Source organism: Paramormyrops kingsleyae, chromosome 5 (genome assembly GCF_048594095.1).
Source record: "Paramormyrops kingsleyae isolate MSU_618 chromosome 5, PKINGS_0.4, whole genome shotgun sequence".
NCBI lineage: Eukaryota > Metazoa > Chordata > Actinopteri > Osteoglossiformes > Mormyridae > Paramormyrops > Paramormyrops kingsleyae.
The window spans coordinates 33523296-33540063 of record NC_132801.1 but is presented as its reverse complement, the minus strand read 5'-3'; the positions used below and the strand labels follow the sequence as shown (position 1 = coordinate 33540063).

The following is a 16768-nucleotide window of genomic DNA, read 5'->3' as shown; positions in this document are numbered from 1 at the left end:
TGATTTGCCAAACACAGGCCACCCTGAAGCACCTACAACAACAGTACATCTGTTCTGCATATTAAATATCAGGGCATATTGCAATTAACTGATCTTAAGCATGGTTGTTTCATTGTATTTTTAGACATACTGTGTCTGCATCATATCTCACATACATAAGGGTAGGTAGATATATTCTAGATATCATCTTTCCACGCGTAGATATTGTCGATGCCGTAAGGTATGACGAGATCCAACGAAAGGTAAATAGGTGATTTCATTCCAAAACCGCAGATAACGAGCTCGGGTCAAGGTTTAAACTTCACCAGACGACACACCAAGGGACTGCTTCCTTGATATGTCCGATAAAGGGGGGGGGGGGGGAGCACTACGCCATTCAAAGTGAAAACAAAAAACCCCCAAGCCTATTTGGAGCAAGACCCTTGGGCTAAAGGGAGGTCGAAGAGACGAACTGCATGTCATGCCGAGATGAGCACCCAGGGGGCCTCGCAGCAGGAGACGGACCAGAAACGTTGCCCATCTGATGCGGAGGAATACCGATGGATTTTTTTTGGCTTGTTGGGAGTAAGGTGAGCCCTAAACAAAGACTTCCTACAATAGACAAAACATCAACCGGGCCTGGGCTGTGCTTTCATCCATATCCTGTAAACAATCCCTGCAAGGCTTTCCGTATTAAGGCCAGTTTCAACACAACCCAAAGGGTGAGTATTCCTTGCACTCTGCTGTTATGTCACTTCTGATCCCATCGCCTGGTTTGCATTTTTTTATTTAGTCTTTTTCACATTTCAACCGTTTCTTTGATGACCTGTTATATGAACCCCAAAGTTTTAAATGTTTTTAGTTGAAGGTGCCCTGGCTGCAGAGAGCATGAATCACTTTGACCATAAAATAATCCTGACGTTCCCGTAATGTAAATTACATGTGAGAACTGCAAAGCCTGACAACTAATTTAATAGCTTCCTCTGCCCTGACATATTATGCAAACAGTATTCAAATCTGAATAAGCACGTCGGGTTTCTCTCTGTCACAATGTCATCTGTCTCTCATAATAATTTTCCAACTTTCTTTTTTTTTCTTTTAAACAAGGCACGCACACCTGTGAGCATTCCCAGTATTACCAGGGAACATGTTTTTAAAAACCTCGTTAAGGCCTCAATTAAATTGCCGAGCGCTTTTTTTGGCTTCGTTTTAGTCCAAACAACAGGTGTCGCCTCTCGGGCCGTCGAGAGAAAACAAATCGGCAGCCGACACGTTTCTGTGCTTGCGCTTGGAAACGGATTTACGCCTTCGGGAGCAGAGCGGATCTGGTGTTCCAAAAATTCAGGGTGGCTCCACGTTACTGCAATAATAAGGAACGAAAACAAATGAAAAGCATCCGGTCTTCGTTCGTGAATGAGCAGGCACTGAATACACCTACGGGTAACTTTGTGTTTGTGTAAGTCTCATTTGGACTGACCAATCAAAAACTATGCCAGCTTGGTACGCTCATGCCAGCGATGTAAGATGGCAGCTATTGTGCGATCTCTGCACAGGCGGGGGTAACCAATGGTTAGATTTCACTTTAATGAGACTGCACCGAATGTCGGTATTGCCGAACAGAATCAAAGGTCTTTTCTTAACGTGTTCAGTTACATTGCAGGATGCACCAGGCTACCAGAGAGAAGCCTGAAAATGGGTCTCAGTCTCAACCATCCCCATCGGGCCGGTGGGTAACATGAACTATCAGCTGTACCGTTCAATTTTTGTTTAAAGCCATACTTTGACTTACATATGCTACAAGCAAGCCGGCCTGAATGCCAAGCATAACACGATAATCTCACGGACAGCCATAGCAATCAAACCGTGGAGAGGCTCTGCCCTCCCACACTCCCCCCCCCCCCCCCCCCCCCCCTTTCTGTTCACATTCGTTTCGGGAATGAAAACAAATGCTGAACGGCTCCGTCTGCTCCCGCTACTGCGTCACGAAGTCCCGGGATCGGGAGTGTACACCGCGACGGAGAAGCATGCTTGCGAACGGATCTGGAAGTGTGACAAGCCAAGCCACACACTCCTGCCAAAATAGTAAACGAATAGCATAAAAACGGCTTTAGGCTCACTAGTAGCTGGCTATTTTGGAACATGCATACATTCTGTTTACATTCTCTGTTTTTTAAAAAAAGACAACAACAAACGTCAGGCAAGACAAAAATAAAACTTTCAAAACAAAAAGGACTGCACTTTTCATTCAGTTTGTCCTCGTTTTCCTTTTTATCAATTTACAACAGGTGATGGATTGAAAGAAAACATTTAAAAGAAGTGGTAGTGTCATCACAGCCTGCATCAAACCAAAGGCTGACTGCAAAGCCTCTTTTCAGCTGTGATCATTTGGAAACAATCTGCTTTCTTTCGTTTCCTCGTCTGCCATCCTCGTCTGCCACTGAACCTAAGCAGACTGGGCCCTATGATGCTTAAAATCCTCACACGTCCTCACGTATGTAAACACAGGCATCTGTTAAAAATGAAAAACATAAAGAGGCTGACCTGACAGGTGAAAACAATAATCAAAGACATGTACATTTTTGATCTGTCTCGTGGAAATGGCCTGGCAACCCTGTCAGTTGGCAACATGATATGAGTGGAAGAAGTGGGTGAAACTCAAGCAGTCAGACGAAACACAGGATCACTGGTCACATGACATTGGCATTTCAGAGATTCGTCTGCCAAGGACAGTTTACATCAAGTACCCTTCTGGTGCAAGGGATTATGGGTGATGGGGGGGGGGCAAAGTGATGTGGCTGTAGCAGCTGGAATTCAAGGAAAGAAAACACCTCAGGACAAGCCCGCCTGTCACCTTGGTCATGTGACAGGGACAGTGGAAAATATGCAGTCTGCCCAGCAACCAGCGAATCCCAGACCTCCAGGAATTTCCTCCCATAGGCTAAACCGTGAAGGGACTTTGGGCCTGCGGTCCAATGAGGAGTCTCGCTGGCTGTGGCAGCCTGTGGCGTCTTTGCCGTCCAATCCCTAAGCAGCGGAGAGGCGTTACGGCAGCAGTGACGGCAAATCAGGCAGAAAGCAGGGGTGGCGGCACAGAATCTGACTGGGTTTTAGCTAATGGCAGAAGATTGTGTCGCTTTATACTAAAAAGTATAAATTGTGTTAAGAGGTAACCAGTCTGGGGATGAAGGGAGGGGGACAAGTTCACAATTTCTACTGTCTTTGTCAAGGACGGGGAGAATGGCATGAATTCTCATCTACACGTTGTACCCTTTTTAACGGTCCCTTTTCAAGGCAGACCAATAAAAAAAAAAGTCACACGCGAATGAAAAACAACAAGAAACGGCAGGAAATAGTACAATATACACAAAGTGGTCCTTAAAGGGGCATAACACATGCAGTCTTTGTATGTGTGCCGTTCCCGGGCATGCTCCATCCTGCAAGGCATCAGGAGCTTGGTAGGGGGCGCTCTCCCGTCACGCCTTGTTACACTTCCCCTTCTTCTCCTTGCGCTGGAACTTTCGCAGTCGTCGCGTCCATGCGTCCCTCCACTGGATGACCAGGCTGTTCTTGTCGGCCAGCAGGCCGGTCCGCTCCGACCCGCTGTTGTTGGTACCCATCACCAGGAAGCGTTGGCTCATCTGGATTTTGGGACACTTGCAGCCCAGGTCCTTCATATGGATCCAGAGGAAGTTGTCGCCCCGCTTCAGCGGCTCCCCACGGCTCTTGTAGACCGATGCCACGTTGACAGAGAACTTGGCCCAGTCGCCCACGGTCTCCATGTCCAGAACGTTCACTTGCACGGCTTTGGGGAGACGAGTCGCATGTTAGATGCGACAGAAATTTTGTCTACTTAATCTGCTCTCTTGAGAGCCCAAATTTGAAACAGCATCAGTTTTAGACAGTAAAAGAAAAACACACACTTGCTATATCAGGACGTATCATCTGTTTCATCGCAGACACTCTGCGGCACGTGATTTCAGCTGCAATGACGTCACCGCGCCTCCGTAGCCGGGCAACTCACCATAATCCTTCTTGCAGTACTTCTTCATGTTGATCTTCAGGTTTCCCTTCACAGGCTTGCAGTACGACTCACAGTCTACAAAGAAACACAACAGTTTTAGCATTAAGCAAGTTCACCCGAGTCCACCGGCCTCAATCTGTCAAGGGCAATATAACAAAAAAACAAACTAACGGTACACATAACAATTATTATCACCCCTATTAATCATCGGCAGCTGATTTCTGACAAATTCACTTACAAATGGCTCAGGAACTGCACATACTTATGGAAGACCCAATATTGCATTATTTAAATTACAGATATAGGGAGGAGGGGGTGGTAATTCAGGGATGGTCAGGCAGATAGGTTATTATAGTTTCTTAAGTAGCACAAATTTGGAAGCATTCACGATGAAAATTCAGCAGCGCGTCAGATGCGATTCCACGCTGGACTGCGGTGCTGGGATCTGAAGCAGAAACCCGACCGGCGGAACCCACATGTACCAGTGTCTCTGTGACTGTCACCAGACCAGCTTCCATATTCTTTCCCACACTCCACTTCCCATCAGGCACCTGGTGATAGACGTAGCTGCTCACAGACACGCAGGACAAAGTTATTCTTCACCAGGGCCATGCCACTCACTCGATGACATCACGAAGTCACACTGCTGTATCAGCCTTCCCGGCCACTTTTTCCTGTCATGGAGGTCACGGGCTTGTTACAGGAACGTTAAAATGAATTGCAGCTGCCATCCCAAACCTCATTCATACAGGGGCTCGATGACATCACATGTGTGCTTTCTTTCGGGTCCGTCCAGCACAGCCCTCTAACAGTATAATAGAGCCTGTGTACCGCAGGCAGATGGAGGTGCCCCCGTTCTAAGTAATGGAGCGAGAGCTTCCACTCGCATGTGGCAGTCAGAGCAGCACCTGTCATCTGCCTCGGGGTGGAGGACGGGAGGGAGGAAACCGTCGGTTTGGCCAGCGAGCGCCGGGCCCAGACTGAGCCAGCAACAAATCACATTTCAGGCCAGAACCAAACCGGAGGGAAACAGACTTGTGGAAAGTGATGAAGGAATCCGCTTCTCTGTTGGCACTTTCTTCTTGAGAGGAACAAAAAAAAAAAACAGTCAACGGGAAGAGGCGGAGCGTATTGACTTGCTCAAGAGAATGAGGCCGTTGACCGGGTGAAAGGAGAGCACGCCAAGGTGGGAGCACGCCCCCCCCCCCCCCCAACTGCACGCCCCCATGACGGCACCCAGAACCGGGCGCAGAGAGCTCCTTCTCGCCGTCAGGGAGCTAGATTCTTACAGGGCTACAAATGGAGAATAGACAGCAAGGCGAGGGCAAAGCAAAGGCAGAAACAGCGGCTGAAAGAGACGCTTTTTTATGGAAACCCCACAAGGGTATATGCCATTACGTCATTGGCCAGCTCTCTAGGCCACACAGTTCTAGTGTTATACCATCATCACAGTAGCTGTCATGACATCAGAGGTAAAAGATGCCCATTAAATGGTTTTAATGCATGTACTTTGTTATTATTAAGAAATATGAGCCATTTTTCTCTAAGGTGGCATAGTCATACTTCACATAGCTAACACATAGAGAATTCTTATACCAAGCATACTAGATGTTTTTAGCAAAATGAACATTAAAGGAACATGAGGCCTATTAATTTCATATTAATATTTTTCCCTACAAAGTAAATAGAAGAATAGATCCCTCTTAAGCTTATTTTTTTTCTAGTAACAGGAGAAATGAGGCTTTGAAACTCATAATGTGAGGGATTACCGTTTCCTGTCAATCACCAGCTCGATTAATCCAAAGGAATCCTGTCAAGTTACCCAAAGGTTAAACAACCAGTGACTGACAGTGCAAGATAATCCCGCCCACCCTGGGAGCCGAACACGCATTTGTCCAATCACTTCATAAGTGTAATTTATTTAATTGCTTTGTGATTCAGCTCAACACTAAACAACAGAGGGCCCCTCCTGGTAATTCATTATGTAACCTTCCGTTCAAGAGTTTCTGAAGCAAAAAAATTACGTTAATCACATTTTAAAGATACACACAGATAAACCTATATTCAGCAACTTTTCAAAATGTAATTATATTACCCATTCACACATTAATGCATGTTAAATGATGGTACTTTCTTATAATCCAACCCTGGGACAATCTCTTTGAGACGGGAAGGTCAAACACGCCATAGAAATGGGGAGAGTGAATTATGAGAATGGGTGGCTTTGGCGGCTTCAGCAAACTCTGATTTCCCTTGGGCACCGAAGGGGCTGTCGCGGAGGGACGGTCATCTGTACTGAATTAAAATTCACAAAGGCATTGCAAACTATCTGCCCGGCCCTCCATCCATCCGTCGCTGGCATCCGGCCTCCGATCACGGCATTTCGGATCGTACCCCTGAACTCATGCTGAGTTAAGGTGACGTACTCCCTGGATCCACCGCCGGCCCGAATGCAAGGCTTCGGTCAATCATCCTGACACCTACTTGAAAGGGCTTGTTGTTGTGTACTGACCAGTCCTCGAGTCGCTTATAGCTCTTTCAAAATGAAATCATTCAGGAGTCTGGTCAAAGGGGCAGTTTCAAGTTCCAAACCCAACCAAATAAAAGGGATTGCTCACACAGAAAGTCTTTTTTTCCACTATTAAGAAACAAAATGTTTTCTCGTCCCAAGGTGCAGAACGGCCCTTCTCGTTTCAACGTCGATCTCTAAAGGAGAGAGTGGGCTGGGGGGACGCTGAGAGGGGAAAAAAAAGCCATAAAAATGTCAGGGGGACTTGGCTGTATATCAGAGCGACACCGTTTTCTTGGCGGTAACCGAAGAGCGGACAGGCCAGCTTTTCATGGCGTTCAGGGCGTCTGTGGGGATAAACGGCCCAATCTCCTTCACTGAGCCCAGAGGACCACGGCGAGGGTTAGCATGGCTCTCTAGTCTTCTCCTGGGCATCCAGGAAGGTGAATAAAAACTTCGCAGTTCAACGATGCAGTTCAGAAAAGAGCATTTTTTATTTTGTGTTTTTTATTTTGTCTCCTCAGTTTGCTGGCTGTCCACTTCTGAATGTGGCCGGGAGGACCCGGGGCACTGTTTCCTGCGCTGAAAGGAAGGCCGTGGCAGCGTGCCTCTCTGCGTGAAATGCTTTAAATGTAAAATATCTGCCGGAAAGGGCAATTAGTGAGCTCAGCACCGCCGCGGAGGTTGCCCGGCAATGCTGCCGCACTTCTGGCCACCTGCCAACCCGTATTTTCCCATGAAGAGCCGCTTACTGACGGCCAATCACCTGGAAAGTCTAATGAATCGGCCAGTGACCCAAAAAGCAGGGCTGCCGAAAAGCAGGACGCGACCGCTGAGGGATCTCTGGTTTCTGCGAACTGCGAACCACGCCCCAAGTGCGTGTGAAGGAATCACCACAAATCCAGAAAGCAGACGTGGAGCCAGGGGTTGGAAAGGCACCTCGAGTCCCATGGCTGGTACCAGACACCCCCACGGAGGGGGGAGTACTCAAAAAAAGGGGGGGGGGGGGATCAGTGTACCTATTTGGCAGGTGCAGAGGCCAGTCCGCTACACAAATCCCGAGGAAGGAAGTTCCTGTGCAGACGGCACCAGGAATAATCATGCGTGAAATCCCACCATTACCAGCTTCCAGGAGTAGGATACTTGGAGCAGACCAGGAATATCCGGTGATAAAACAAAAGGAAACTGGAACCAGCAAAATGCAAGAACCTATAAAGCAGAACTACTAACCTAAAAGCTGAACTACTGCCCTTCACCACACACTTTGTTTGACAGGCCTCCTTCATGCTTCCTCTGCAGAGCCGCAATATGCGAGCATCCGTTGCAATGACATCCTCAGACAGATCTGCTGTCATGTGCTGAACCTGGTGCCTCAAACCGCCCCCGGGAGGCGCTCATCTGACAGGGAAAACACTCAGCAACCTACGTGTGACCCTGGGAGCATCTGTTCACTCCACTTAAACCATCTATTAAGTAAGAAAGCACTTAAACACCACTTCAGACTGACGACAGCAGCCTATGCCACTGGATTTGGCAGCTCGCGGTCCCACTTTCTCAGTGAAGTATGGGGGGGGAGGGGGGGTCTGACCTGCTGGTTCTTCTGTGCTGCTGACCACTGCGGTTGGGTTCACCACCGGGATTTCTGACAGGGGAAGAGAGGAGAGAGAAAGTTAACAGCAATTAGCAAAAACAAACAGAGAACAATAAAGCCAACACCCCCATCAGGAGTTATTACAATAACGCATAGGGGATTGGGAATGAGGGGGCGGGGCTTGCATGCAGTCCCTGCAGTAATTGCCCAATCACATCACAGTGCCCGCAGCTGTGTCCAATGATGCTCCACTTTCCTCCTGCCCAACATCATTCATATATGCAACCCCATGGAAAACAAGTCACTAAACACATTACGCAGCCCACGTCTAGTGGACACTCAATACCAGAGTGAAGGTACGCACCTCAGAACCAGAGCGCATGCGCTTTGTTCACAAACACCAATGCTAACCGCCAGTCTTACAACAGCGCGAAACAACTACTTTTGCTGGTGGCGGCATGTTGAGCTTCTTGTGGTGAAAAATGGACGGAAATGGCAAAGCCGACAAAGGGGGTCGAATAGACCCCGCATCCCGCAACACTAATGGAGGCCACACGGTTAAGCGACTGGCTCCATCATAACACGAGAAACCTTTGGAATCCGCGTGTCAGGGAGCCGTGCAGCCGTGGTGACGTCTGGAGGCCTAAAGATACAATGCAAAAAAAACCCAACACACACAGCAACACACAGACACAAGACTAAAACGCCCGCAAGCAGAACACACAGGGGTTAACGTGTTACAGCTTTACAGCTGGTTGACAGCAGAACTGCCATTTAATTTTTGCAGACATTGGAGAATTGGCTCAGTGTGCAAGTAACAGCTGATTTCCAGGAAAAGTATCTACCCATATGCGCCACCCCCCCCTCCACCAATCCCTACAACAGTAGCAAAGTCCCTTCAAAACACAGACGTCTGCCAAAAGCCAGCTCCCTCCCTTGCAGCAAATTGCATGGCTATACCCATCAAAAGTGCACTCAGACCGTTACCCCCCCCCCTTCCACGTGCAATGTTTCTCAACAGATTGCGAGTTCCCGACCCTCTGGATGTCTCTGTTCAGAGGGCAGGGGAGTTAAACCCAGCCTGGCCCACGTCATGTGGCATCCGGGAACCCTTTGGCAATGCCACCTACCCGCCCACCTTGCCTCCACTTCAATGCTTACATGGTGTCTATCTCACCACTGAGTCGCAAGAAATGCATGGACACCCGGCCCCAGCTGGTGGGTGGGGTGGGGGAGGGGGTGACGTCTCGTGAATGCGCCCTAGCCCAGGGTCCTCCGGCGCGGGGCTCCTGGAATTTGTCGCGCCGTGTGACCGCGGCGAGTCCCCACCCCCCAGGCCTCCGCCATCTGCCTCGAGTGAGGGGGAGATGGCAGGCACAGCATCCGTCACGCGGCACAGCGTGCGGACAAGCTGCTCACCCTCTTGTGGTCCGTCTGTGAGGACCAGGGGGCGGCTCCCAAACCTGGCCCCTCCACAGCCCGCACTTACCCCTCACCACGAGGGCAAGGCGTGCAGACCCTACCGCTGCAGCTGGGGGGGGGGGGGGGTGTACGACTGAAATAATGCACCTGAAATTACAACTGCGAGAGACTTTACCTCTGGGACAGAGAACAGAAATTGCAGCTCGGAGCAAGTCAGCGTAACGTAGAGTGGCACTGGAACAGCCTGACGAGAACCCAAAAACAATACGGAAGCAGGGGCGGATCTAAGGGGTGGCCACGAAATATGGAGCATTTAATCCTGTAAGCTACAGCTGCCTAACCCGTTGATCAGTCGGATGTGGTGTGTCTCCCCCCCACTCCAGGTGGCAAGATATTACCCCATTGCTACCCCAGTAAAATTCCTGGTCTAGTGTGGTCTCCCCATTGTACAAAGTCTGGCTATGTCCCTGATAGAGGGACAAGGAATAGAAAGATGAGCGATAAAAAGGAAACAGACCCCTTCCCGGATTAGAGCCTCAGCCCGTTCACGCTCCAGGACTCAACGGGGAGCCCGGCAGGGAAAGAGGTCTGGTCAAGATGTTCAGTACCGGACTCTATGAACTGATGGATCCACTCCACCCAAGGCAGTGTGATCCACCTGTCCGCTTACGGTCTATAGACAGGAGGTGCTGGTGGATCCTTGGACACGCATGGTGTCTATCAATTCTGCTGAACATACCCCCCTCAGTCCCTTAGTATTAACGCACAATGACAGAAAAGCAAAAGAGACGCATAACAGCCTTAGGTTTACATTTACAAACCAAACATTTCATTTTTTGGTTTCTGGGTATCTACATCAGATGTGCCACTGTTTTCTATTTTAACCAAAAACCCAAAACCAGAGCCAGCTCAGCAAGGCAGCCTGGCTAGTGTAGAGGAGAGGGGCAGTCCGACTCACTGATGCAGGGGGCCACGGGAGAGCGACTCTGCTGGTAGCCCTTGGCGCAGCGGTTGCAGGTGATGCCCGTCACGCCGTCCTTGCAGGGGCACTGACCCGTCGTTTGGTTACACGTCTTACCAGCAGCGCCCACTGGGTGGCAGTCACAAGCTGGAGGGAGAGAAAATAAATAATGGTTTAACACATACTTGATGAATTATACTATGTGACCTCCTACTATGTGATTCCTTCCTGATTAGATTTAAAATTTTATGAAAAAAGAAATCTTAATGTTATACCTGCATTGGTCTTAAAACCCGTGCAGCTCACTGTAATTGATTTCTTGTTCTCTGACATCGGTATTCATTAATGATTTCCACTGCTACCAGCACCGTGCCGCTCCTATATACCTTTAGTATTTAGTATTTTTTGGCTGCAGCAACCAGTCACCTCCATACCGCCGAGTACTGCGATAGCGGACGAACAGGGGAAGGAGAAGCGTAAGTGCTGCGCCAGGGCCGGTGCAAACTCACTTCTTTAATCCTCTGTCTGCCTGCACATCTAACAACCCCTCCTTCCAGCAATAAAGCACCAGAGCCCATTTTTGGATGCTTTCGATATGTAATTACGGTAAGATTTCGTTAAACAATGACTGGAAATAAGACTAGAAGATTTTAAGGGCTGAAAAAAACTCCCCTTCCCGCCCAAAACAGATAAACAAATAAATAAAAAAAAACGCACGGACGGTGCCCGTTGTCAGTATCAGCAGCGCCCTTCATAAGAGGCGGCGGACGGACCAACGCGTCTGCATTCCTCTGACTCGGTTCCCTGTACCATCAAAGTAAACAGCACTAAATCTCCTCATCCCCGGCCGCCCCTGGCTCTGCCCGGTGAGTAAATATACTGTAGGGCTCTGGATGCCCTCACACACGTATGCCTGCAGCACACTGTCCACTAACATCAGCAAAGCGCTGAAACCCAGAGCCAATTATTTGCGACGATGTTCTGAAGTTTAATTTTTATTTCTCAGTAAATTGGAATCATATGCATTGCTATGAACAATGCGAACAGTGTCTATTACAGCGAGCCGATGTGCAACAATTTTATTACGGCTAGAAAAAACATCACGTTGCGAACGACTGCATACCAACAAGCAGTAATACTCAGTTCCCTGTAAAATTTATCAACGCCATCGAGCGCCACTGGTTTCTCCGGTTGCAAGTTTTCAATTTTTGAACAATTTGATCTCATCTTGATAGCTAGGAAAAAACGGAAAGAAAAACATGCGGCTGCCTGAAATATAGATATTTTATGGTGATGAGCGGTCAGCAAAACGAGAGCTGGAATCGGCCTGCGAGGCTCGTCGAGATGGATTCGAATCAGGTCACGCAGTACGGAGCGAAGAAAAACAATATATTTGAAAAATAAACAGTAAGAAGATAGGATCATGTTTAAAAAATGTCTCTATCAGATCTGGCACTGTGGATGTTCGTTAATGCACAACTGGGAACAGCGCAGAAGCAGTTTATTCCCCCTTGTTTGAGACTAATTTAGTAGAAAACAACCCCTTTCCATGCTGAAATTACAAAGGTAAACAGCAGTATTTTACTGTAATGCGATAGTCCTAATTATTCAGCATCCTAAAGAGCAGAAACTATCCTTTGGGAAAATACCAGTAACTCAAATACGCTAATAAAAAAATTGTTCATTTTTGGGTCTTGATTTTGTCAGGCATAATTGTGTTTTATTGCTATTCATAATTTTCCCCTAAGGCCATCACAACCTGTTGATAAGAGGACAGCCTCCTGCTTCTTTTATTTACTCTTTTTTGTTTACTTGTCACTTTTTTTTATCTTAACTTGGCTTCTAATGCTTTATATACTTTAGATATCTTTGCTGTCATTGTAATTAAAACAAAGTTTAGTTGTTTTAATTACAATAACAATAAAGATGTCTATCTATATCTAACAAATTTCAATTTGTTATTTAACAATTAATATAATAATTGTTCTGTGGCTTGAACCAGAGGAATCCGCATCCTTAACCACCAAATTATTCTGTGATAATTAGTTTTTAGATGCTGTCTGCAAAAACCATGCTCTGTTAGACAGATTTCCAGCACCTGGCTAGAAACTTTGAGCTATGTATTTTTCCCCGCACTGTTGTTTGGGGATGTTGGCACGTCTGCTGAACTTCTTTGATTGGAAGTGGAGATGGGGGGGGGGGGAGAGGGGGATGGGTGCAGGAGCCTGAAGGTCAAAGGTCTCTGCGCAAAGCAGCAGTCTGCTTGTGTGACTCAGTTCCCATCCCTCACACTGCTGAGGGAACGACTGCATTGCCCCTGTGGCCAGGTGCTGGGGGGTGTGCCCATTTGGAAATGTCTGACATTCCTCTTCCAAGCGTTCCTTCACGCTCCCAGATGTGCTAACGAACTGCAGCTGATCAGGCCCCTAAAACCTGCTCTTTGAAGTCACTGAGGTCATCGTGTGGGGAACGGTGGCGAAAGAAACGGAAGCAAGGGGTCCAAATCACCCCCGTACCTTCACCTCAGTTATAAAAAGTACAAAATGAGATAGCCAAGCAATGGTTAACGCTAAGGGTCACCCACTCGTCCGCGGTGGTGCAGAATTAGGGGAGGAAATTTTACCTGTGGCCCTTAAACCAGTTTGATCAGCTTGCCGTGGATCTGTCAACTGTGAACACAGACATGGTCTCTCTTATGAAGGACTGTGAAATACCAATATTGGAGTACCGCATTATAAACTTCCTGCCATTTGAGCCTTCCCATAAAAGCAGCTCTTCTGCTTCCTGAGACCTGTGTAGGCCTGTGTTGTAGCATTAGGTCGATCCCATTATGTTATTTTTGCACAACCCCACCAAGAAAACACAACTGGATCATCACTGGTTACATATCTGTTTGCCCGTTTGTGTATAAACAGTCTGTGTTAATCCTGAAAGAGAAGCAGGATACTTAATTCATTCATGTTTTTGACATCTGATTGAAAATGTAATCTGCTATGAGCCATGTATTCATTACCCTGGAATCGCAAACATGCCCCTCCCACAACGCATAGCTGACTGCATTCCCAGATGTTGCAACAGTGCTTGATGAGACGGTTAATGCTTTCACCAGCGCAGATTGAAACCGGAGATGCGGCTCTATCTTATCTCTCAAAACAACAACATCCCTTCACACTCCGAGACACCCCAAAATACTACTGTTTCTCGCTGTATTTCAAACTAGGCAATATGCTAATGTATAGTGAAAACGAATAAAGCTTTATCCATAACAAAAAAAAAGACAGCTGTGGACTCTTGCGGGGGGGAAAGCAGTTGCATCAACATTGCTCCACTAAAATGAATTTAAGCCTCACTGTAGAGTTGCTTCCTAGGGTAGAAAATCATGGTAAGACGTCATGGGGACTCCATGCATCCGCTAGTGTACTAACAAAAGAAAAGTATGATAGCCGCAAAGATCTTGTCGCAAGACAATTATGATGTATAATTCACAATATAACACTCCATATAGCGTGCTTAGATACAGTGAACAAATGCGTTCTATAATAATTATACAAATATAAGTGTCGATAGGAAGATGTTGCACAAATTTATTCAGATGAACAAGTCTACATCCCATGTTCATATGTGTTTCAAAATTCCAGGAAGGGAAAGTGGATAAAGTGAACAGTGAAGGTTATGACACAGAGACTGTAAAGATGTCTCTAAGGGCATGCCCCCCATTAGCATACTATTCTCTGGAACCAAAGAGTCCGCATAGAGCCTTTGTTGGCATGGAACTAGAAAACCATCATCCTGCCAGCACAGCTGATTTATTTTGCCCGGAGAATGACAGACGAGTGACATGACATTGTTTTTATGTCATCCCCCCTGGTGCCTAAAAGCATGATGTTTGAAGTTTTATGTCAAGGAGGCTTAGGGCAGTTAAAAAGCAGTAAAAATAAAAAAAAGGGCCGTGGATGTTGATGAGTTTTCAAGACTGTATAGCTAGTGCTGCATCGGACAGTTCAGGGACACCTCTGCTCTGATGCTGGAGACGAAGGCAGGGATACCATGGAGGAGGAGAAGAATTCGAGAAACGAGTGCCGAGCAGCACCGAACAAGGGCGAAGCACAGAAAGTACGTGGGTGCTTGAGGTTTATTTTAGGGGCAAATAAATGTAGACAAGGTTGATAATAGAAAGCCAGAGGGGGCATGTGGAAACAAAAGTCTTGAAGGAGCAATAAACTTTGCCAGAGAAGTCATTCCACCACGCGTGCAAGAAATTCAAGCTCCTGCCGAAGTGTTCTTGTGGTGTGGCGGGTGCATCTTATCATGGAATAACATGCCAAAATGTACAGCAGGCTCTGCAGTTTCCTTAAACTTCCACAAGTTTTTGTACAGGAAAAAATGAAGATTTCAGTTCTTTCTATTTGTCCGCTCCACCCCCATACCTACCAAAAAAGCTTTACTCTCTGACACTCTGCCAAGCCAATTGTTTTTCTTACAGACCACTGATCACATGTTGCCTTCCAGTGCCAATTAAAGGAGTGGCAAGTAACGATGGGAGAAGCTAGGCTTCAGAGAGTATTAATCATGCACTGATAATACTGATTTAACCCAACAAGAACCAGACAGTTATCAATACTCTTAACCACTATAGCTTTTCTGTTCTTAAAATTTCCTTAATGATGACAAGCACTTGATAATTTACAGATCATATGAAAAATCCACTCACTGTGGATTTCAAAGCATGATCTTCCACCATCACTAAAGATCATGAAGATTTGAAAAAAATAATGGTTAAAGAACTCCTGAACTCTTAAAATCAAAACCTTCTTGTTGGGGCAACTTCCAGGAAAACAGCATTTGTAACCTTGAGCATGGAACTCAATGTGAATGACTTTGGCAAGTGTCCATCCATCCACAGTTCCTCTATACCGCTTATCCAATACAGAGCTGTGGTGAGCTTGGAGCCTATCCCAAGAAATACTAGGCAAAGGAAGGAGGACACTCAGGATGAGGTACTCAGCAAGTATCCAATGCATATGAAGTCTACCAAAGGCAACAGAAAGCTTGGGAAAACTTTGCAACTTCTGATGAGCAACTCTGTGCTTGTGCAATGGCTGCATCAGATACCCTGGCTCACTCAACCCGTCTGCCCCAGGGCAAAACGATGGCAATTACATTCCACCACCGCAATCAGGGCTGGACAATGACACGGCTCAGGCTCAAATTGTTCAAGATGAACCTTTCCTTGAGCAGTGTTTTGCTACTTTATTTTCCCAGTGATGGGAAAAACAGGACTGCAGGATTTCTGAGAAGAACACATTATCTACACAACTATGTGCTCTTGGCCTTATTTGAGAGCAATTCACTGCATCACAAAATGAGACGTCCAACTAAATGGAAAAAAGACCGCTTAAGGTATATAGCTCTTAACTTGAATTCGGTTTTGTAAACTAATTAGTAAGTCACAGCGAACATTTTGCTATTTTAATAACTGCAGGGTCTCTTGTTGCTTACTAAGTTTTATCAAAGCTTGGCAAAAAAAAAGAATAACAGAGGTAGGCTTTTGGGGCAAAGGAACGGGAATTTGGAAAAGGTTTTAATGGAGTACAGGAGAATATGGGGGATGTTTGTAAGAAGATAATTTTACTTTGGTCGCACTTCCTTCAAACATGTTCTCATCTCAACATTTTTTAACAAGGGCTCAGACTGGGCCGGCTTTATGTGTCTCTCAATGGACAGCACTGGCTCCAGCCTGATATTTCATCTCTCTGTTTATACTCTGGGATCACCTTATGTTCTCCCCCCCAATACACTTTACATGTGTTTCACTTTAGAAGAAGCTGTCCCAAGTTGGACTCGCTTTAAACACACGGAGGCTTCTACGTTGCCCCGGATGGCGGACGTCTGTTTGATTTGCACTCTGGCAGTTTCTCAGAAAACTTGTGTACACGCCAAACTCGGGGTGGAAAGCTGGCCCAGCGCCTCCCGAGAACACAAGCATCACGTTGCGCTTCTCACTTATGCAAGCACAGGTTAGGCGCTCTAAATCTCTCCTCCTGGGGAGGGACGTGACCTGAAAGTACAAAATCTTGACAGGTAGAGCAGGGTCATGTATAGTTACTATTTTACTGCTAGTATTACTCCAGGATCATATGGTTTTCCAGTTGGAAACCAGGTAACATCACAAGAAAATAAATTCTTTAATTTGAATAATCTTCTTAGTAGTGTAATGGAGTCTTTATAGCCATTCTGCATACTGAGGTAGCCCCCTGCCCTAACTCTGATTTGGAGGAGTTTGAG

At 46.7% G+C, this 16768-nt stretch overlaps 1 protein-coding gene across 2 annotated transcripts in view; it reads right to left on the bottom strand.

The window, feature by feature from the left end:
* Positions 1–2228: 2228 nt before the first annotated feature.
* The window catches only part of ntn2 (netrin 2), a 46852-nt gene continuing 32312 nt past the window's right edge, over positions 2229–16768 (bottom strand). For both annotated transcript variants that reach the window (XM_023819159.2, XM_023819158.2), the window contains exons 4-7: positions 10481–10630; positions 8098–8151; positions 4001–4075; positions 2229–3781 (exon numbers count right to left, since the gene is read on the bottom strand). In XM_023819159.2, coding sequence (XP_023674927.1) covers positions 3453–3781; positions 4001–4075; positions 8098–8151; positions 10481–10630 — 608 coding nt within the window. In that variant the 3' untranslated portion in view covers positions 2229–3452. The remainder of the gene's footprint in view (positions 3782–4000; positions 4076–8097; positions 8152–10480; positions 10631–16768) is intronic.